This window comes from Lepisma saccharinum, chromosome 7 (genome assembly GCF_977018435.1).
Source record: "Lepisma saccharinum chromosome 7, izLepSacc3.1, whole genome shotgun sequence".
Taxonomy (NCBI): domain Eukaryota; kingdom Metazoa; phylum Arthropoda; class Insecta; order Zygentoma; family Lepismatidae; genus Lepisma; species Lepisma saccharinum.
The window spans coordinates 47,166,927-47,191,962 of NC_139235.1; the positions used below are offsets into that span (position 1 = coordinate 47,166,927).

At 37.8% G+C, this 25,036-nt stretch overlaps 1 protein-coding gene across 1 annotated transcript in view; it reads right to left on the reverse strand.

Moving 5' to 3' along the window:
- The window catches only part of LOC145989840 (uncharacterized), a 300,187-nt gene that overhangs the window by 185,009 nt on the left and 90,142 nt on the right, over positions 1-25,036 (reverse strand). Inside the window, exon 6 of the mRNA XM_083125242.1 lies at positions 9,306-9,441. Coding sequence (XP_082981368.1) covers positions 9,306-9,441 — 136 coding nt within the window. The remainder of the gene's footprint in view (positions 1-9,305; positions 9,442-25,036) is intronic.

Below are 25,036 nucleotides of genomic sequence, written 5' to 3' on the forward strand. Positions count from 1 at the left end.
AACTTTGGAACTATTGATCACAGTCTAGTGATATTTACACACCAAACAAACCTCTCTCACCAAGGAACACGTGTATTGCATCAAAATACCCTCAGCTTGTTTACATTAGCAAATAAAATACCCCAAAATATGCCTCAAATAGCCTTACGTGTAAAAAAAAATGCATATTTTGTGTGCCTGCTGATACAACTGTAATCCCACCAGGAAGGTGGCCTTAATTTTTCTAGTAACTCTGATGTGAGCTCAGTATGCACACATTATGTCGTCTCCATATATATCACGCAACCCATATTATATGTGGTTGAATATGCAAGAAATTGAAAAATCACCGGAAAATGGTGGATTTTAAATTTGGTGTAGCACAAAGGGACAAGACATATCCAAGCCAAGTTGCATACACTACATAATTAGACCTTCCTCTAATGTGTGTCAAAATTTCAACTTGTTATTGCAAGGTCCTAGTGAACAGTAAAGGTAGACCCTTAAACACCCAGTGTGTTTTCAGTGGGAAGTTTAAAATTGCACAAGGTTTTAAATGAAGATTTGTATCTCTGTAATTACGAATGTTATAGTTACAAATTATAGCTCGTTTCTTTCAGTACACGCCTATTGTTGAAAAGATCGAATTTTCACTAACCGAATAGAAGAAGAAGATGAAAGTTAATAATCTTATTTTTTCTTTATAAAATTTTAATTTCGTCGGGCCCCCACGTAGCAACGACAGGATGTGCGAGTTCAAAAAAGTTCCTGCGTATTGCCTAATATGTATTTCATTCTCGTAGCAAGAATTGTGCACTTACTGATGACACTTTCGTAGAAAAATATTTTCCAATATAAAAGCCATGATTTATAACGGGAAATTCAAAATTCCAAAAATTGTTATCTCGGAAACTATGGATCCTAGAGTTAAAACTTATATCTAGTTTTCTTTCGTACACACTAGACAATACGCCCATGGTCAAATAAACTTAGTTTTCATTTATCAAGTAGAAGAAGAAGACGAAAGTTAAATAAAATAATATTTTTACGAAATTTAATTTTCATCAGGCCCCCACGTAGGCAACGCCGGAACTTGATGGTTTAACCTTTTCAGTCCCAAGGCAATTTTCACAAGTAAGCCTCTCTGTCCCGAGCCGATTTTGAGCAAAATGCAGAGTTTCAATTAAATGAGTGTAGATCGGAGACTAATTGCCTAGAGAGATGAGTGATATACCGTTGTACGCGGAATGAACTAGAGATTCAGACTATATGAAATTTATGCAAATTCGGCGTATATGTGGCGGGGGGAGGGGACTAACTCTCAAAATTCCAAAATTTCGGAAAAAAAAATTTTGGTTCCCCCACCCTCCCCTCAAGAAAAAAGTACATGACAGTGTCAACATGCACATGGAAATGATCGCTGACATGTAAGGAACAGAAAAATATTTGCATTATTATCATATGACCAATGTAACTTGAGTTGTACCCCCAAAAGGAATGGTCGGCACGCCACTGATTCAAGCTTCAAAATGCAGCGGTGCCTTGAAATGACTTTAGCTCAGAGACTATTTGCCCTGGAGATATGAATGATATAACGTTGTACGCAGAATATTCGGCATATATATGGAGGGGGAAAGAGTGGAAATCAACTGAAAATACTTTTTTTTAAAAAAATGGGTCCCCCCCGTAAAGGATATGAAAAGTTCAAAATGCACATAGAAATTATCGCTGGAATGTAAGAAACAGAAAAATATTTGCATCATTGTCGTATGACCAATGTAACCAGTTGTTGTAAACCCATAAGGAATGGTCGGAACGCCACTGATTCAAGCTTCAAAATGCAGCGGTACCTTGAAATAACTATAGCTCAGAAACTAAATGCCCTAGAGATATGAAAGATATATCGTTGTACGCAGAATGAATCACAGATTCAGGCGATATATAATTTATGCACATTCGGCGTACATATGGAGGGGGAAGGGGGGAAATACCCTCAACAATACTTTTCTTAAAAAAAAGGGTGTTTCCCCCTGCCCCGCCCCGAAAAAAAAATATCAAAATGCACAAAATGCAAAATTTATGCAAATTTGGCATATATATGGAGGGGCGAAGGGAGAAAACCCCCAAAAATTATTTTAAAAAATTATCACTTCACCCAAAAAATGTCCTCGCACTTGGGCACAAAACGACACCTACGCACAACATTCACGGACGAAAAGCTAGAACGCAGTGCAAAATGAGCACCGATTCTTGCAGCTGCTTGAAATTCTATTTTTAGACAATGCAGGGTAACCCCTGTCGCAACTTGTGGACACTTGTGCTAAAAAAAAAACAAAGGTTTCCTTCAGTTTCCTACATGTTTTTAAACAATAAACGCTGAGATGGAATGCGTCACATTTGGTTTCTTCGACTTTTGGAGCATGCTTCGATTCAGGCAATGTTAAGATTTACATGTCTTGAGTGCTACACAAAGAGCCTTAAGAATCCTATTAGTCTTTTGTAAAGTTCAATTTGCTTCTGAATATATTTGGGGGGGGGGGTGCAATTTGCCCTGAAAAACATTTCCTGCTTTTACATTAACAATTATATTTATCCTCCGAAAGTATCAGAAGCAAGTCTGCAATTCTTGCCACAAAAATGAAACACATATCCGGCAATATGCAGGTTCCATTTTAAACCATCAAGTTCTGGCGTTGCCTACGTGGGGGTCTGATAAAAATAAAATTTCGTAAAAATATTGTTTTATTTAACTTTCATCTTCTTCTTCTACTTGATTAATGAAAACTAAGTTTATTCGACCATGGGCGTATTGTCTAGTGTGTACGAAAGAAAACTAGATATAAGTTTTAACTCTAGGATTCAGAGTTTCCGAGATAGCAATTTTTGGAATTTTGAATTTCTCGTTAAAAATTATGGCTTTTATATTAGAAAATATTTTTCTACGAAAGTGTCATCAGTAAGTGCACAATTCTTGCTACGAGAATGAAATACGTATTAGGCAATACGCAGGAACTTTTTTGAACTCGCACGCCCTGTCGTTGCCTACGTGGGGGCCCGACGAAATTGAAATTTTGTAAAGAAAAAATAAGATTATTAACTTTTGTCTTCTTCTTTGGTTAGTGTCTTTGGTTAGTGAAAATTCAATCTTTTCAACAATAGGTGTTTAGCTGAGACTGAACTGAAAGAAACGAGCTATAATTTGTAACTATAACATTCGTAATTACGGAGATATAAATCTTCATTTAAAACCTTGTGCAATTTTAAACTTCCTACTGAAAATGCACTGGGTGTTTAAGGGTCTACCTTTACTGTTCACTAGGGCCTTGCAATAACAAGTTGAAATTTTGACACACATTAGAGGAAGGTCTAATTATGTAGTGTATGCAACTTGGCTTGGATATCTCTTGTCCCTTTTGTGCTACACCACTTCAAAAATCCACCAATTTCCGGTGATTTTTCAATTTCTTGCATATTCAACCACATATAATATGGATTGTGTGATATAGAGGGTGAGGCAAAAAGATGTTAACACTGTATGGGAGACTAAATATTTTTTTGTTTTTTGCAGATTAAACCATGGCGGCCCGATATTCCATTGAGGAACGAAGGAAGATAGCTGCCTGGATGGAGGTCTTCCAGTCCCCACGCATCGTACAAGAAAAATTCAAGGCCTGGACCGGACGGGATGAATCATCGTGCCTGACAATTGCTAGGACCTATGAGAAGTTTGTCCGGACGGGGTCCGTTCAAGACGATTGCAAGGGGAACAGCAGTAGAACGAGATCTGTCCGAACGGAAGAGAATATCATCTGCGTCCAGGAAGCGATGTTAGCCAGTCCAACCAAGTCCACGCGCATACTTTCTCTAGAAACTAACATTTCGCAAAGGCCACTGATTAGAATTTTGCATCGTGACTTAGGAATGAAGCCATAAAACTTGCAGATTGTGCAGCAGCTCACAAGCGCGGACAAGCAAGCACGTGTGAAGGCTGCAGAAATTCTCTTGGAAATGGTGAACATTGAGCCTGACATTCTGTTCATGTTTTCTGACGAAGCAACATTCCACATCAGCGGTCATGTGAACAAGCACAACTGTATCATATGGGCGACTGAGCACCCGAAGGAAGTTCGAGAGCACATGCGGGATTCCCCTAAGGTGAACGTTTGGTGTGCCGTGAGCAAATTTGGAGTGATTGGACCATACTTTTTTGAAGAAAAGACCGTCAGGGGAGAGAATTACCTTGCCATGCTCAGCACGTTCATGCAGGAGAACGTACCACTTGCCATTCTCCAGTGAGGGTACTTTCAGCAAGAAAGTCCATTACAGTCTGCTGGTTCGGGATTACCTGAATGACACGTTCGGTAAACGCTGGATTGATAGAGGTGGTCCTCTCCCATGGCCAGCACGTTCACCCGACCTAGAACCATGCGATTTTTGGCCATGGGACATGGTCAAGGATCAGGTCTACGCCAGCTAACCTCACAACCTAGACAACCTGAAACACTGCATCACTCATGTCATCACCTGGAAGTCCTGCCCAAATGGCCCAGAGGGCCTTACAAACAACAATGAACAGACTCAATGAGTGCATTGATAGGGATGGGTGCCAAATTGAAATCCTGTAACCAAATCCCTGCTTGTAACTGAAAGTGATTAAACACCTATTTATTGTTAACATCTTTTTGCTTCACCTGTATATGGAGACGACATAATGTGTGCATACTGAGCTCACATCAGGGTTACGAGAAAAATTAAGGCCACCTTCCTGGTTGGAATTCAGTTGTAACATCAGGCACACAAAATATGCATTTTTTTACATGTAAGGTTATTTGAAGCATTTTTTGGGGTATTTTATTTGCTAACGTAAACAAGCTGAGGGTATTTTGATGCAATACACGTGTTCCTTGGTGAGAGGTTTTGGTGTGTAAATATCACTAGACTGTGATCAATAGTTCCAAAGTTATTGAATCCTAAAGTTAGCTCTGAGGCTCATTTCTCATATTTGGATCACATTTTCTGTTGCGCACCACCTTCTTCCACAGACTACATATAACTCAAAAACTATTCTTCGGAAGAACGTAATATTTGGACTACAAGCCTTCCAGACATGATTGAACCTTCATGCCAAATTTCATCCAAATCAAATAACCATGACCTGGAGGCCCTGGTCAATCTGACATGGAATGACCCATGCAGCCTTTCTTAAACTCAATGAACTGTAAAATGCTGTTGATTGCTGCAGAGCATCTCCCCCGCAAGCCTGCTGCAACAATTGATAAGCTTCCAAGGTGGTTTCTTCACACAGACACAGACCCAGTACTGTTCATTCTGTACTCAATCCATCCTGAGCAAGACTGTAACCTAAAGGCAAAAATTATCTGCTACTTATTCAATTGTCCAGTGGCCAGCTTCAAATTTTGAGTGCAGTTCATCCACATTCATACTGGTCACAAACAATATCCTTAATCCTACACACTATTTAATAGTGACTAATGAATTCATTCTCAAACTTTACTGACTGGCCCTCGTACTCCAATAATACATTTGCTATTAGAATGGAAATTTTCCTTTTGTATAAGTACAGTATTAAGAACAGGTTTAAATCAAATATGGAATTTTATTCACCATTGTAACACCAAAATGTCATGTTATGTACCACTTTTGATCCTGTAATTTGTTCAGTTTTTGTACTGAAGTCTGACATTTTATTCACCATAACTATGTATTACCAGTGATCAGAACACTACATTTTAAAAGTAGCTTCACTACAGCTACAGCTACATTTACCAAAAAGTAGCTCGCTACGCTACTCCTGTTCGCTACTTCGCTACATTTTGCGCTACTTCTGCATAAAAAAAATGAAAACAACCATATGAGTATTAAAAAAATCCCCTACTACTGGTAAATAAATTCTGTTATTTGTTATCATGATTCCAGTCATTCGATAATTTTGATAGCAGTGTTACTTCAGTTACTTATTTTTACTATAGTTTTTGAGAATACCATACCTATGCAAGTGGCATATCAATTCAAATTTGATATATGAATATTGCAATTATGGTGTTACACAAATTAATTATTACAACTATACACAAATAAAATTTGGTAGGATTAAGTATTTATGTTCACATCAACATATTTTTCTTGAGAATAAATATTTCATTTTTTATAGACTGATATGAAGTCAGCATTTTGAATGAAAAGTACCTGGAGCCCTTTCACTACAAAAGGTTCCCCAGGTTCGATACCCAGCGGAGGCACATAGTGGTTAGGATCCAGTCTCGATCAGCTTATCTATGCATAAAATGGACTCAAAACAAAAGCTAGGGAAGACGCCAAGTTGGGGGGGATGGGCTCCTCCTGCTCCTCCATTCCCCAAACTGTTCATTATTCATCATTCTTCCTCGTTCTCACAATTAGCCGAAAGTGGCAGAAAGCGACTATAGAAAAGAGAATAATTAAATAAACCATTCATCCTCATTGTCATGATTGAGAGAAGTGGAAGAAAAGATGAGGAGGTAAACAGAAGAGGACAAATGGGTGGTGGACTATATCAAAGCATTCGAAGATTAATATGGAACAGGGATGTACCTATGAAATGCAAGAAGGTAATATATAACACATACTATGTGCCAATAATTACGTATGGAGCAGAGACTTGGACAATGACATAGAAAGACAAAGAAAAGATGCATTCAGTGGAGATGAAATTTTTAAGGAGTCATTCAGTGGAGATGAAATTTTTAAGGAGTCTTTTGAGGAAGACTAGAAGGGATAGAATAAGAAATCAGGAGATCCGACAGACAGTGGGTGTAGTGAAGTTTCAGGACAGGATAGATCAGGCACAGATGAGGATGGATGCAGAAAGACTACCAGTAAGAGCTTACAATGACAAGGAGTGGGAATAAGGCCAAGGGGAAGACCAAAATGTTGGTGGAAAGAGCAGATAGTGGAGAGTGTTAGGAGAAGAGGACAAGATTGGAACACCATGGAAAGAGAGGAGTTGTGAAAGACCAAGAAAAATGGAGAGGCTTGACTTCTATGCTGACCCAGCCAGAGGCAGGAAACGGCAAAGGATGATGATGATGTTATGATTAGCAAAAGTTACAGAAAAGTGACGCAAAAGTAGGAGAAATACATAAATTTGAAAACTATGTATATTAACTAAAGAAAATTGTCGTTTCTGCAGGAAAGTCAATAACTCGTACATACTTTTTGCAATATGATAAAATTATTGAGGAAACTGTCGTGTAAACCTGAGTGTTCTAAACATATTGTAATTTTAAAATTTGTGAACAAATACTATCGCGAAAATAATTGTAATTCCAGAAACTCTATCATTCATGTAACAATAATTTCTTGCTGGCGAGATCCTATATACTGACGATGGATGATCAATGCTGTTAATGTACTGAGCCATTTATTGCTGGCACTACTCCCTTGTCAGTGCAGTGGAGAATCCATCGCTCGTTTTTGCACTGCAAGTTGTGTCTTACACAGCAATTAATGACATTTTGGTGTCTCTTACACCATGAATATCCACAGGATTTGTTCTGGGGGAGACGCAAACGAGGCACTTTTTTTCCAGTGGTGCAGCAAATGAGGCATGTTTCTCCCCAAAATAACGATGCAGCTAAAAAAACGTAGCTGTTAGCAGGAATATATTCATATATGTCAGTTAGTTATCTGGATATCTGAATTATTCATATACTAATTAAATAAATTACACAGATATCTATAATCTACAATGTAGATAATCTGTATCGCCATGTAATAGACTGTCTTTATGAACCTCCTGCAAAATTAAGGGTTACTATCGATTTTTTCTGACGCTGTTGACACATTCAAAATTCACCTCAAAATGCTGAGAAAAAATGTAGCTGTAGCGAAAATTTCGCTACAACTACAGGAATTTTGTAGCTTCGCTACCGCTACAACTACAATTTTCAAAATGTAGCGTCGCTACAGCTACCTCTACAAATTTTGTAGCTAGCTACAGTAGCGATGCTACAAGTAGCTCACTACTTCTGACCACTGTGTATTACTAGAGGCATGCATATTTCGTTTTTGATAAAACACAATATGTGAAATAACACATTGTAATGTTAATATTTCATGTTTCTGAAAGGTGCTAGATGAATTTTCTTATCCTATTTTGTCACAAAATAATGCGAAATGAACTGCAAAATACGAAATTTAAAGCTTATTTACCGACATGACACTTTCTGAAGTTTGAATTGTCCTGAGTGTTATGCAATTCACGGAAAATTGATTAATTCAGTTGTAAATGATTGAGAAGCAAAAATGGATCCCTTTATACAGGAATAACTTAATACTCTGGTAACTACATAAATGTGCTACTAGAAGGAATATGTTTTGCATAATAACTGCAGTTTCAAAATCAAATTTAGGATTATATTCACAATTTTAAAACCAAAATGTCATTTTATATACAGCTTTTAATCAGATTTTTCACTGCTATGACAGCGAAATTTTATTTTATTTACCGCTTTTGAACCGAAATTGACTGTTTTTGTACCAAAACTTTCCTCTTCTATTTACCAAAAATATGTGCCTCTTAAGAAGTCATATGACATATTGATGGTATTATGCTGCGGTGGCTCAGTCTGTAACGCGTCTGACTACCATGCTCAAGGTCCCGGGTTCGATCCCCGGCCGGTTCAAATCCGGGAACTTTTCTAACGATGGAAGCGGCCCCGGTGCCCACCCAGCGTTGAAAAACATGGGTACCTGGGGGAAACCCTGGGGGGTAAATGCGGTCAGGGGCGCGAAGCTGATCACATCATCCCCACTCACGACCGGATCAAGAAAGTGTGGGACGTTACCCCCACACCCCCTATACGCCTTCATGGCATGGTGCTATGCACAGGGGAACACTTTACCTTTTTTTTTATGTCGAATAAAACTTAAGTTGTCAGAAATAGAAACAAATAAGTATATTTTGTTCCTAAATTGGCAAAACTTCAACAGATGGCCATCTCATTGTAGCATATCACCTTAAACCATCACAACCTACAATTAATTTTGATGTATGTTATTGTTTATCAAATTTACTGCACATATGGGATTCTAACATTCTACAACACTAACTAAATTCACAACTTAGTTAAGAAATGGAAGAAACGAGCATTCTATAATAAATAAAATCTACAAATTGTGGTAGTTCTCAAAAAAACTAATACTTCTAAAACTTAAAAATCCAATTCTGGCTAAAAATATATGTTTCAACATATTTTAGGTAGAGAAACTATGAATCATAAAATACCAGAAAAACAATATTTTTTTTTTTTTTTTTTTTTTTTTACCAATTCTTCCTTCATCAACTTTATGTTTCTTTTTCCTTCCCTTTGCTGGTTTAATGCTCATAACAGAAGAACTTTCCTGGGTACAAGCTGACATACAAGTCTTAGGTACAAGTTGATTTGGCTCTTGATTGAAGCTCTGCAAACAAAAGAGAAATAAACAAAAAAATACTTTCGAATAAAAAGGGTGTGACTTTTTTTTTTCATCACTTGTGAACAATTTATCATGAGAACCAGAGGGATGTAACTCCAATTTATCAAATTTACAGGAGAGTGGAAATTACATATTCTTAGGAATATGTCCAACTCTTAAAAAAGAGTCAGTAAATTGTAGGGCTGAGCCATACCACGTTGAATAGATACCAATACTCTCACTGATGCTTGCATAATTCCAATTTAAAATAACAAAGGCTATATTATATATAGGGGAAAGAGGGGCAAGTTGGCGAAGTGGGTAAGATGACGATGTCGCGAAGGCTTCACAATTCTAGATCTCAGCATCTTCGAGGGAGGCAAAGGGTTGAATGATACCACGATACCCACGTGGGCTCTTTCCTGCTCTCTACTCCATCGTGATTGTAAACAATCCTGGGCGAACTAAACACAACGCTGATTGGTTAGACACACAAGACAAGTACTTGTAAGCACGGATGGTTCCCGAGAGGTTGTGTACGATAAACTGTGTTTTCCGCTTCCCCACTTGTCTATTTATGTGCTATTCCAAATGTTCGTTATGATACCCTCTCGGTCTACACCTTGTTAAATCGTACTCAAACCGTGGCATCTTACCCTTCTATCTTTGAGTTCCTTGACCTATCTCCAGACACTCCTCGAAGGGAGGCTACCCTCTTGCCGGATCCATTGTATTCTGCACAGTCGCTCCGTAGGCAGCGACGGGGAGTCTGTACGTATTGTCATCCACTCTTACTCTTTAACCTTTAATATCTCCCTTAATTCATCTCCTATCATGTTGTGTTTTTGGGATTTTGCCGATCAGGATCCGATACTGGGCTGTCTTAAATTTCAATCAAATCCATTCATTGGCTCCAAAGCTGTATTTTATTTTTTATTTTTTTTTACCCGAGGATTGGCCTCCTCGCTTGGGAAACCGGCTTGTCATTTGTATTCCACATAGGAACTCTCGGGGAACAGCCACAGCAGTCCAATTCTTTTTATTGCTTATTACAGTGATTAATCTATTTGCCTGATAGTTCGCAAGATTTGATCGTTATAAGTTTGTATTTGAACAATCTTATAACGTGCGATTTTGTATGAAATCTGAATCTGCATCACTTCATTGAAAATGCTACAAGTGAATTTTATGGGATGTAAAATTCTGTGTTCGATTCCCCCTGCGATTTTTCTTTTTTATTAAATTGAAATATTATTTATTGCATTTTACTTATTACGAAAATTCGTATATTATTTGCTTTGCAAAATGTTTGAGAAATATATTGTTTTTCATGCTTTTACAAGAATACGACTCTGCATGGTGAACAAAAAGAAAGTGTAAAATAAATACTATTCACAAAAAAAGTCAATAGTATTTATTTGTTTTGTTTCTTGATCATTTTCCCTGATATAAAAATGAATAACTTTCGCTACATGACATTTTGTCAAATTCTTTTGCAAATATTTGTAAAATGATGAGAAATTCAAAAACATATTCTGAAAAATCATTTTAAAAAATAGATATTTTTATTTCCTTAAATTATTAATTAAATACAATACATAGTTGCTCGATATAATAATAACAGGGGTAATTGAACAGAAGCCAAACCTAGAATCTTTGGCGTGTGAAACTGATAGCCTATCACCGAACCACTTTACAATCTTAAAAAAAAAAGGAGGGGTTTTACCTCGGAAATACTGGCTAGTGCACGCTAGAACCTTGCCATACCAATATCTACCCTACCACTAAAAGAAGCCACGTCACAACCTCAATTTTCCAACCTGTAGCCTCTCCATGTAAAACTACTTCGAAGTAAATATAGTAGATTTTGCTTAAATGTTTTGCGACATTCATACCACCTTTCTTTAATTTGCTTCAAAGGAGTGCTTGGGTGTGTTATTTATAGAGGTGGGTGGGGATTATATTTTAAATTCACATTGAACGAATTGGTCTTCCCTTATAATCATGCCGTATGAAGGAACAAACTCGTGGGGTAGTGGTTATCGCACTGGATTGTCACTTGAATGGTGGTAGGTTCAAATCCCCACGGTGGCAAAAACTTTTCGTAAGCTTTATTCATTCCTATTGTTACTATTTGAATTAGTCTTATTTGAAATTAACAATTAACTCTCTCTCTTTCAAAATGAAAAGATGAGGACAGGTTTCTTGTTATTAGAAATGGTAATTTTAGTGGTCTAAAAGCATCTAAAATCCAAAATACTAGATCGACGTTATTTTGCTACTGAATTCTAAGTCCACTTTATGCACAGATAGGCTAATCGGTCCAAGACATACAGTTTATAGTGAGATACAAACCACTATGTGTCTCCACCGAGTATATGAATTGGAACCTCTTGTTCTCCTGCACTGAACTTCAACAAACAGCTCCCCGCCCCCATTTCTAAAATAAATTTACAATAAATATGGTATTTATAAGATAATCATTATTGATTGCTTTTACCGTAGTACTGAATGTCAAATAAAACATTTTCTACAACTAAAATAATCACCTCTTCATCCTCTCTCTCCCAATATCTTTCTGATTCTCTCTTTTCCCCTCCCCCCCACACATGTATCAAAATAAATATTTTCTTAGGCATCCATGTGTATAATTATAAAATTCAATACCCCCAAAAAACACTATTTATTTTCTACTTTCTGTCACTCCTCTCCCTCTTCCACAACACCTCATTATTATAGGAGTTTGCCAGACCATAGTGGTAATGTATCGACATATTGTGATCAGTGTGTCCTTTTCCGAGTTCGAGTCAGGTCACATAATGTTTCAGATTCCAATTTAAATGTATCCAGAGTCGTGATTAGCATATGTGTGCAAAAAGTAATGTCAAAAGGAACTCTTGACCTCAATAATGCAATTTGTGTATTTTCTTTCAGCTGTGGTTCCCTCTTTCCATGAAAAATAATGAATTATCCTAATCATTAACTCAACAAATAAAAATGCATCTCTAAATTAATTAATAAAAACTGTTATTACATCCAAATTCACTATTTTATCGTAAATGTAAATGAAATATCATCTCACGTGGTGAAAACAATGTGAAAATTGATCTAATGAGTGACATATTATTGTCAAACACATACATGAATACATATATTAAGTTCGAGAACTATAATTGGGACAATTTAATACGATTAAATGCAATTAAAGCGACAATGTAAACTTTTGCACAATCTTTCTGCTGATTAGTGTTATTGAAACAATATTTAACCAATGGGGACATTATCTCATGTTTGAAATTGCTGCATTGGTTAAAAGTCCTGTGGACAAGACAGTGAGTCAAGCCTCCTGCTCCTCCGAAGCGTACTTCACTCTGATTGGAGAATCGTATATTTCACAACACTTCCTTGTTGCAGAGCTACCAACATAATTTGGATAGACGTTGGACTTAGAAAAATTCTATGCAACATTTATTTGTGACAGGACTGTACCCCTTTAACCCCCCTATGCCTTCAATGACTATTTCTTGTGAATTTGTGAATTTACAATAAAGTTTTAGAACAGATTAGTGCAATGCAGCAAATTTTGGTGTATATGTAGTACTCCTCCTTTTCTTCCTTTCTGCACTTAATTTTACCATTTCAATTATATTTCAATAATACGTTTTTCTCAGTTATACGTTTTTATCCTTCTGTCCCCCATAACATGTATAACTGAGATTTCACTGTATTAGATTTGATTTGATTTTTGTTATTTAGCACTGCTTTTCTACCACTTTTGGATAATCACGATGAGTGATATGATGAAATTGATGAAGGAACAAGATTCTCACAAAGAACACCTATACCCAGGTCAGGATTCAAATCCGGGACCTCTGGCTTTTATCATTAGAGTTGGAACATTGAGTGTTACTCTATTGGTATCCACATATCAGTGTATCAGTAATACTAGTGATAATTTTACCAATCTGATGTATTTATAAGTAGTCTGTAATTTTGGGTAATATTCTGCCATTTTATTATTATTATTATCAAACAATTCATATGCCTCAGTTTTGTGAAGTAAATGTCTAAATACACAGTTCTTCGTTAACCCTAACCCATCATAATTCTTAAGAGCTCAATTGATAGAACTTGTTTTGAAGAAAGTATGTTTTCCTGTAGACTGCCCTTTATTGTACCTTCCTAATTTTCTTTGAAAGTCTATGCCGAGCTACCATCCCGATAGGTTGCAATTGTCATTTGCTGTTGGGGGTGGCATCATAAATTTGATGTGGGGTTAGTGACTATGTATATAAATTATCTTCAATGATATCAAGACTACATATATTTTGTGATTTAAGGGGTTTTATTAGAGCTGTGGGTCCAGGAACCAGGCTAACAAGGCTCTGGCATCAGGACTCACAGATAGTATAATCCTCTGTAGCGGTTTCAGGGTGGCTACAAACAAGCAGAAATGAAATTCCCTGACTTTTCCAGGTTTTCCAGGACAAAAATTTACATTTTTCCCTGACAATTACAAACTAAACTAAATCGATGTTTTTGCAAATAGAAATAATAAACTCATACAGATCCACGTATGGTTTTGTTAAGTACCAATATTATCTTCTATGAAATTGACTTAATTTCTCTATTCACTATGATTTCAATTCAAACTGCAAAATAGTGAATTTTGAAAATTATTACAATTTACAAGCTAGGGAAGGATTACGGAATTTTGTCATATGCAGTAAGTTTAAAATAAAATATTTGTTAAAATAAAGTTACGACTAAATGAGATAAGAGTGAAGAGTGAATGATTAAGAAATACAATTTGTAATTTATCAGTCTCCTTATCCATTCTCGGTATTTCTGTATATGTTGATATTTCCACTGAGGTTTGGAACCCTCTGCTTGCAAGAACCGTGAGTGCAGACTCATTTTTCAAAGCATAAAGCTACTTCTTTCTTCTCTGTAAAGCAAACAACTTAACTCTTGCATATAAGTGAAACAATTGAATCGAACAAAAGAAAGTGTTATATTTCCTTACATTATCAATGGGATTTCTGCTTCAGTACAGTATATCCAAGTGAAGTACTGTGAAACTGACAACATGCAGTTATACCATTAATGCTGACGAAGAGGGTATGTAGGTATTAGAAATTTAACGCAAGGAATTTATAGAATTGCAATGTATAGGTACCTGATTTAGCGAACCACACATTAAAACATTAACACACTAATAATAAAATCTTCTGAAAGTTCATATACGAGGGGCATCCTGAAAAAAGCTCCAATGGTGCCTATACGCAGCACTAGTGGTCAGAGATAGACACACACACATGCAGGCAGGAAGAAGTGGCATGTAGCTGTAATCTGGTACAGTTGCAATGCAGCCGTTTTAGGACAGTTCTAGGTTAAACATTGCAGCTCTCATACAGTCTCCCACCGACTGCGATGAAGCCTACATTGCACGCTCAGAATTTAGCACAGAGCCACCAGCAATCGTGTGAGTTGTGCAGACAGGATAGTATGGTCAGATGATGGTGCAGACAATTCACGGAAGGCCAGTCGAATGTGCACAACCCCATACAGCTGAGTACACACGGGACCTTTGCATCACTTCAGGTGAGAGATCTTTGACCACTCCCTGTACAGCCCTGGCCTTGAATGTACCGACTTTCATCTCTCTGTTTAACTGAAGCAGTTTCTGGCAGGACAAGGATTTGACAGCTACACTGTTGTAGATAGTTCCAGTCTTTGCTGTCAGACACATATACCATGGGCATACAAAATTTAATGCCATGCTACGACAAATGCCAGAACAACGGTGTTGATTATGCCGAAAATTATTTTAGGACTCACTGTTACTAATGCAATAAATTACAACTGACATTCTTTTTTTTACATAGGGACCTTGATATTTTGTTGTTTTTTTTTCAAATTGGTGTATTTTCTTATTTTTTATTTTTTACTATACTGTGTTATTTTTCCCAAAATTCATATTTTCATTTTAGCATATTTTCTGGCAAATATCTGAAATTATATCTTCATGGTGTTTTTAAACTACGGTTTCAAATTGTAAGTCACATGGCTTATGCCTCTTCGTGAGAGTTTGAAATCTTGAAAGTTATTTTCCATACCCCTTTTTTAATTTTAAGGTAAGGATTTTAGATAATGGAATTTTCCTCGTATATACTGAAGAGTGCATAATGACCATAAGTGGCGATGCACCCAAAAAATTAAAATCAATCAATCTCACGTGACAGATACCGATATATTATGGCATCAACAATTGGGATTATCTTCTTTTGACTTGTTAGTGTTACATTTCCCAAATTTCGCGTTTTTGTCTTAAAACATTTATCTGCCAAATATACTGAAACTTAATACTCCATTGTGCTTTTAAACTATTATTTTAAATTGTAGGTCACATGGTCTACGTATTTTCGTCACAGTTTGATATGTTGAAACAGATTTTTGAGGAAGTAAAAGTAAAGTGGTCCCCTGTACTTTTCCATGAAGGTGTAGAGGGATGTGGAGTTAGGGACCCACACTTTCTTGATCATGGGTGAAGGTAGGGGTGATGTGATCAGCACCACGCTCCTGGCTACCTTTATCCCTCAAAGTTTCCTCAAGGTATCAGCTTCATATGATGCTGGGTAGGCACCGGAGCAGTTTGAATAGGTGGAAAACATCCAGGTTCTCCCCCGCAGGCGATCGACCACGGGTCTCTCACATATTAGTCAGACGCCCTAACGACTGAGCTCCATTATTACTCGCTTGACAAATGCAGATTTTGCGTACTTAGCTTGGTAATTCAAAACATATCTCGTGCGACAAATCTGAAGATGTGACTCCCGTGTGACGGTAGATATGCACTCGATCTCCTGTTAGAACCCTGCCACTTGGCTCTGTGATACAAATGGTTTTGATAGAAGTTGAAAAAATCGTGGGAAATACATGATTTAATGTGGCTGTCGGAATTATTCCATGTACGTATAACTCTATAGTTTACTCTTGAGTAAAATGTTGGAAAACTTGCATGTTCTATGTACACAAACATGGCCTAGAAAAGACAAGAATGTTGGATTGCGTGGAATTTTTCATTATTTTAGGAGATTTATTTAAAAAAATCACCAAAAACGCCAACAATTCGCATTTTATGCCAAATTCGCATTATTTCGATATTTCGAACGGGCAAAAAATGTGTCCAGACATCACCGCACATTCCTAAACATAACTTCGCAGCAATTACCATTATTCACGGTTTTGACGTTTGCGAAAAATCATTGTCCCTACTACGTGGAAATTACTTTCTGGCCACCCCTCGTATAAATCAGTAGATGGAAAGTGAAAAATTAGCAGGGCTGGCAGAGAAAAGTCAATTCTTGAAGAAAGTAATTTGCTTTTATGATGGAATGATTCGAGTAAATATCATATTAAAATATTTACATATTTATTATTAGTATTTTATTTCATAATATTGGACATTAACCTTACTCAGTGAGAGATTAATGACCATCTCTCACGAGTTTAAACAGACAGAACAGAGATTGGCGTTAATTTCATTGCAATACTAGTGTTGCAGTAAATTTGAGGTTTGGAGCATGCACTTGCCAATTTTTATAACGTTCAACAATGCAGCTTTATGTTTCACTTTTTCGTGATAGTATTCAATATATATCCCATTTGGTTGGATTCTTCTTGATATCTAAGAATAGTGCAATGTCATTGTAAACGTATGTTAACTTGTGCGAAGCCAGTAATACGTCAGGATGATGAAAGAAGACCTTCGTAAGCACTGCTACATTAAATAAGGTGAAGTGAGCCAGAAGAGTAATAAAATTCCAGCAGCATATTTGCAGTCTAAAGCTCTTCTTGTTTATGCATGCGATTTTTGTTGGATGTTGCAGTCCATGCAATTTCTGTCGCATGTTGTAGTGAGATACTTTGACGGGTGGCGATATTCGACAAAAATTGTATGTATCAATGGAACCTATTTGTTTCCATGTTCCTTCAGTTTGCCCAACAAAATGCCTTACTAAGACGTCAGACAACTATCGGATGGCGCCACCTGCTCTTATCCCCTCCATCTGTTGACAAGTTCCCTTACTACTCCCATATGGACAAGAAAAAATGATAATTCAATGCATTTTCCACGTAATATTTAGAGGCTTAACCTTTACTCCCCCGATGATACCATATGGTATCACCAGAGTAAGGTCGTACTCGCCCAATGATACCATATGGTACCATGGTGCTCATTACGAAATGAATGTGCTTTTTGGACCTTCATACTCTTATGTTTGGGTGGAAACTCTGACACAGGTCTGGAGCAAGCCTGAGAAATTCATATTGATGACCAACCTCCCCCCTCTCCCACACCCCCTCCGCAACATATCCATGCCACATTTCCAAACAGAGAATCACAATTTGTCTCATTATTCAACTTATATGGCACCCAGGAACATGAAACATGTTTCAATTTATTTGGAAACATCCATTCTTTGAAGAGAATACTAAGGTTTGCGCCTTCTCCCCAAAATAGCGGGAGAAGGGGGGCAAACTTCAGATTTTTATGATTATTTCATTGAAATTCGGAGGTTGCGCCCCACAAACCCCCCTTCCTCGGTTCGGCGTTCTGAATTGTACACGGTTGCATGCTCTGATGTAAAACAAAACTTATCCGAAGTAGATTGCTCCCATAGTGCCCGAGTTATAATAACTTTCTGAGCAATATGCAAATTACCTATTTTTCGTAAAAAACAAAGTTTCACATTTTGGCTTATTATTCAACTTGTATGGCACCCAAGAACATGAAACATGTTTCATTCTCTTTGGAAATGTCCATTCTTTGAAAAGAATACTAAATTTCGCCCCCTCTCCCCAAAATAGCGGGGGAAGAAGGTGCATACTCCAAATTTTTATGTTTTTTCCATTGAAATTCGGGGGTCGTGCCCCCAAGCCCCCTTCCTCGGTCCGACGGTCTGAATTGTACACGGTTGCATGCTCTGATGTTTTAGCTGCAAAACAAAACTTATCCGCAGTAGATTGCTCCCATAGTGCCCGAGTTACAACAATTTTCCTCCAAAAATGCAAATTACCTATTTTTCGTATAGAAAAAAAATCACATTTTGGCTTATTATTCAACTTGTATGGCACCCAAGACCATGAAACATGTTTCATTCTCTTTGGAAATGTCCATTCTTTGAAAAGAACACTAAAGTTTGCGCCTTCTCCCAAAAACAGCGGGAGAAGAGGGGGCAAACTCCAGATTTTTATGTTTTTTCATTGAAATTCAGGAGTCGTGCTCCCCCAAGCCCCCTTCCTTGGTCCGGTGGTCTGAATTGTATACGGTTACATGCTCTGACGTTTTAGCTGCAAAACAAATGTTATCCGAAGTACATTTCTCCCATAGTGCCAGAGTTATAACAATTTCCATCCAAAAAGTGTTCAAATTCAAAATTCCCGCCGAGAAGCCCGGGCGAGAGAAATTTCTCTCTCTCTCTCTCTCTCTCTCTCTCTCTCTCTCTCTCTCTCTCTCTCTCTCTTTTCCTGCCATCACTGGTTTCTGGCGCCGTGGTTGTGTTGCGTATAAAAAGGTCCTAAAAGTTGAGGCCGAAACTTACGAACGAGATTTCCTGTTCCCGTGCAGAGTTCTGTAATGATATCTTTAAATAAATAAATATTTTTTTAAAAAAAAGTCAATGAACACTAAATTCCCTGACATTTCCCTGACATTTCCCTGACTTTTTTTGACACCTCAAATTCCCTGACTTTTCCCGGTTTTCCAGGTTTTCCAGGTCTGTCGCCACCCTGGGTTTGATCTGTGTAGAAGTCATGTGTTTTTGATTGTCCTTTAAGTCATCTCATCATCATTCATCCCCATTCCAATTAGTTACATGCAGAAGAAAATCAACGTAAAATAAATTAAATCAGTCAATGAATCAATAATGATTGGGGACATCTGAGTGCTGATACAAGGAAAATAAAGACTTACAAAACCAAGTAAAGTAGGATGTAATGCCTTTTAATTGTAATCTCAATTTAAAATCTAATTGATAAATTAAAAAAATACTTTACATTTTGAATATTAGAGAGCAATTTTTTTTCACTTTCATTATTGCAAAGAAAAAGTTGTTTGCCAAATAATTTTTTAATATCAACTTTCAGACGAGATATTTTGGACCCCAAATTTTGCATTTTCAAGACTGTTAAGTGAGAACAATTGTAAACAAAAATTAAAGGTTCTTTGTTTTTGAGTCCACTTTATGCACAGTAAGGCTAATTAGGAGTGGGTCTACAGTTTAAAGTGGGATCCGAACCACTTTCTGCCCCCATTGGGAATCGAACCCAGAATGCCTTGATTACAAGGTGAGGGCAATACCACTGCACCATTGGGGAGGTCGAAAATATAGAGGTAAATGAGAAACTAACAAAATTGCATATTTTGACATGCAATACTATGTACGAATGAAAAAAAAAGTTTTGAAAATTACAAATGGTTTTGTAAATACTTAAAAAATGAAGTACCATCATAAAATTTACGAGGAGTTAGTGAACACATTTCTGCCAATAAGGGTTAGTCTTGTAGGGTTAAAGACAAAACCCACTGAATCACTTCATCACACACACTAAATGAGGAGGTGAAAGAATCAGTTGATTTTTAGTTATCTGAAAAATTTCACACCAGTTCACTTTCTGATACTAATAACAAAACTAAGCAAAGGCAATATCCGGCATGTTTAAACACCCGTTTCGCTTTCAGTTGCCATCCTCCCTTTCCCCTCTTTCTTGATCCAGCCATGTTCGGGACAGAATGAAAGGCACAATATCCCATTCTCTTGTCTTGACAAAGATTTCCAGATATCAACGTTCCTCATACTGAGAATGGAATCTGCTTCAGAAAGTCACCTAGGGGGATAACAAACAGGTCCACTCGGTTGATAGCTGCAGAACAAGGAGTCCTTTTATTTGATCTGTGATAGTGATAGAGAATGCAAGTACTTTGTTGCTGATTTTCTGCAGTGGTAAATGGCTACTGCTCGCAAACCAAAATCTGCGAATGAACATAGCAACAACTACAGGCATGTTGTCAACATGGATCTTAAATAGTTCTTTATTATTTCGATTTCCTTTTTGAAGTTATATTGTTCGTGTACATGCAGTGTATGCTTGCTTAGATTGAAGGGGCCTCTGTTGCTTCCATAGCGAAGAGAGAGGCAACAAGTAACACAGAAGTTTCAAGCCGAAACGACAAGCGACACTTCAGTCATTCTGCATGCACTCGCCACGAAACAAACTGGGGCAAGAAGGTATTCAGTCCGAGCATCACACGTCAGTTCGAAAGGTTTCATGTATTATTAAGGCTTTGTTTCCAGTGACATGCATTAATCGCGTATTCCAATAGACCGAGCGACACGTAAGCGATACCTGTAGCTTCTTGTGTCACCTCAGTTCGAAAGACTGTGTTTATTTCAGAAAATTGCTTTCCAAAAGATACATGTTACATGTTGCTTCGGTCTGAAAGTTCAATAAATGAGTGTGCTTTTTCATTACTGCTATTGAATTCTTATAAGAACTTCTATGCACTGTGAAAATGGACTGTTTTCTTTAAATTCTAATCTTGCCACTGGGAAGCAACAAAAAATATATTTTTAAATGTGTGTAATGCGAACACAAAACCTATCCAGAATTGCAATACTTAGTACAATACACAAAAGAAAGGATTTCCTAAAAGCTTCATAAAATGTTTCTCAAGCATTAGAAACAGGAACTTTTAAAAGAATAAGCAAATAATATATTTTTTTAAAGAAGCAAAGCCCTCAATTTTGTTTACACAGTTTACAATATTTTCTTGAACTGCCCATTCCCTATCACAATTCTTTTCACAAAAACTAAATCTGTGTTGTATGAATTGCATTTGTATTTAGAGTTTTAACACAACATACAATTAATAACCTTGAATAAATTGAAAAATGGGTAATAACGATGGGTTACTTCCCATTATTAAAGAGTATTAAAAAAAAGTTTAGATATTCGTTCATTACTCTTTGTACGAGGGTGAATCAAATATGAATGAGCCTTGATTGGCTAAGCGTCGGAATGGGTAGCAGGGTGTGATTGGGCATGTGCGGCCGGTAGGTGGGGGCTGTCGTGAGTCAGGAACCAGAACAGCCGGCATGTTTAGTAGCTCTCATGATGAGTGAGCAGAGTGTGCCAGTGTCTGTTGCGCAACGCATAATCATCAAGTTCCTCACCCAGGAAAACGTCAAACCGGCCGAAATTTACCGGAGACTGCAGGCCCAGTTTGGGAATGGTACCCTCTCGTGGGCAAGAGTGAAGGTGTGGTGTAAGGAATTCCAGCAAGGCCGTGAACATGTTGCAAATGAAGTGCACCCCCGTCGTCCTCGCACCAGTGTGACGAATGACAACATGGCTCGTGTTCGTGAGCTTGTCGAACAGGATCGCCGAGTCACTGTGAAGCAAATTGTGGCAGAACTTGGTGTGACCTATGGAAGTGTCCAATCAATCATCACAAAGCACTTGGGCTTCCGCAAAATCACAGCTCGGTGGGTTCCCAAGCTGCCGAATGTTGCTCAAAAAGATGACCGAGTTCGCATTGCTCGCCAGCTTCACACTCGTTTTGACGTGGAAGGGGAAGCATTTTTGCATCGCATCGTTACCTGTGACGAGACATGGGTGCATCATTACACCCCAGCATCCAAGCGTGCCAGCATGGAGTGGAGAAGGAAAGGCGAAGGAAACCCCGTGAAGGCCAAAGTTCGGTTGTCTGCGGGGAAGGTGTTATCCACGGTGTTTTGGGAGTGGAGGGGGATCAAACTGGTGGATTTCTTACACGAACGTCGGACCATCAACGCACCCACCCTACTACTGCGGCCTCCTGGATCAAGTTAAGGTGCAGTATTGATGCAAACGACGAGGCTGCCCCATCTGCCAGGTCATGTTCTTCCATGACAACGCCAGACCCCATACAGCATGTGTTACGTGGCAGAAACTGGAGGAAATGCACTGGGAACCGCTTCCGCATCTACCGTACAGCCCAGACCTTTCATCATGTGATTTTCACCTGTTCGGACCCCTAAAAGAAGCACTTGGGGGCGATCAACGATCAGGTGGAAACCTTTGTGTGCAACTGGTTGGCTACCCGCCCAGCTTCATACTACGAGAACGGCATCAAGAACCTACCACAACGTTGGGAAAAATGTATCACTAAGGGCGGAGACTATGTAGAAAAATAGGATGTGGCAATGTCTCTCTTTCCTTCAATAAATTTTGTTTTTCCGCACAAGGCTCGTTCATATTTGATTCACCCTCGTACATTATACTTTTTTAGACGTAATATACACTGGTCTGGGTTTCCAAGGAAACTACGTTTTTCCAAGTAAATATATATTTGCAAATGTTTAATGTTTTTTGTTTGTAATTCTTCTAGAGTTTCTAGACGGGACGAGACTTTTCATAAACCATCTTGTATTGTTTCGTTGCAACAATGAGACGAGACAGGCATTCAGTTTCATCTCAAGTTTCAAAAAGCCTGTCCCGTATCGTGTCTCATTTCGTGAGCAACACTATAGATATGTATATATTTTATTTATCGCAATTGCAAAGTTACTCCGTCAGTGGCAGCCATGGCCTTATGCAGCTAAGTTTCATAAATTCAGGATAAAATTCTCCTTTTCCGAGGATTAGTTGTGTCGAAATGTACAAAAACGTTGTTAAGAAAATGTCTTTGTCTCGTCCTCTATACGCTGTGAAAGTTTGTGCATTGACATGCTGTGTATGTTTCTTATGCTACACATTTACAGACTTGAGACGAGACAAAAATTTGCCCCTCAAGATCGAGATTGGTGCTTACAACTAGAGCCGAGACTATGCTAAGTCTTGTCTCATACTTTCCACCTCTAATAAATAATATAAATATATGAAGACTTATACAATTAAGACTTATTAAAAATTTCGAACCAGTAAGAAGCATAAATAAAATGCATGTAAGTCTTCACATATTACTTTATTCCAATTAATGATTTTTAAAACAAGTAACTCAGTTACTTTTTAACTGTAACTGTTTTAAAAAAGTAACTTTCCGAACACTGATATCAAGTTATCATATGTCCCTGCAATATCCATTTAATAATAAACAAAAACAACTGTGTCAAATAAAATTATATATGTGAAATATATATTTTTAGGTTGACCTACATTTTCCAAGGAAGGGGGCACGCCTTCCTGTGCCTCGCTTTCTGGGAATTATTTAAAATTTTATACTCTAAAAAATTGCTTCAATGATATTTTGAAGCTAAAATCTTAGATTTTACGTTAATTTGAATAATATATACTCCGGTAGCCATTTTTAAAAATTTTCAGAAATAAGTTGTCAAATTTTCAGAAGGAATGAAAAAGTTATCAATTTTATTTCTGAGTAAGTTAGATCATATAAGTTCATTATAAAAATACTTGTGTTGGTGTTGCACGTTTCCCTCTCAACAATAATTAAAATTTTAGTGAACCATGTTTTGGGTTTATTAATTCATTAGTGTAATAAAATGTTAACTGTTGAAATATATTTTTTCTGGAATCCTTATTGTTTGGTTAACATTGTTGTAAAGTTTTAAAAAGATTGAATAATTTTTAAGAGGGCTAGGATTATTTCTCCAAGACAGCGCAGTTCATACTTGGAGGCTATGTGAATAGAAGAAAGGATGAATCACTGAAAGTTCGATGGGCTATAAATATGAAACCAGGCAAGTAAGAGACAAAAAAAAATGTAGTTTCTCACCACCATGTAAGGATTAAATTTGTCAAATTTCATCAAACTTTGAGATCATGGGTAGCATGGTCTGGTTGAATTGACATGAAATGACCCATAAACCTTTCAAATTTACTCAGAAGGGACACAGATTTCTGAACACTAAAGCACATTTAAAACACGGATTTTAAAAGATGAAACAAAATTGAAGGAAAAAAATAATAAAACGAATGCATGTGTTTTTTCAACATTGAATATTTTTGTTTCAAAATCATGGCTAGAAGTTAGTTGGTACCTGTATGTGGTTTTACTTTACACGTTGCCTTCACAGTTGCCCTCACCCTCTGAGATAGCTCTCGCCCTCACCCTCCACCACCCTCACCCTTCGAGATCACTCTCACCCTCACCCTCCACCACCCTCACCCTTCGAGATCACTATCGCCCTCACCCTCCGAGATCGCAGTCGCAGTCGCTCTTGCCCTCCACAGCTCTCACCCTCCATCAGAGTCGACCTTGCCCTCCACCACCCTCACCCTCCGAGATCGCTCTCACCCTCACCCCCCGAGATCACTCTCACCCTCACCCTCCAAGATCGCCCTCACCCTCCAAGATCGCTCTCGCCCTCACCCTCCGAGATTGCTCTCTCCCTCACCCTCCAAGATCACTCTTACCCTCACCCTCCGAGATCGCAGTCGCCATCACCCTCCACTGCCCTCACAAGTCTTCCGGAGGGTGAGGGTGAGGTCTGCTCTCACAAGGGTTGCCCTCCGGAGGGTGAACACCTCTGGTGCTGAGTGGGAACTGGCATTGTCGTGGTGAAGAATTATGTGACGATTTGGGTTTGTTATATGC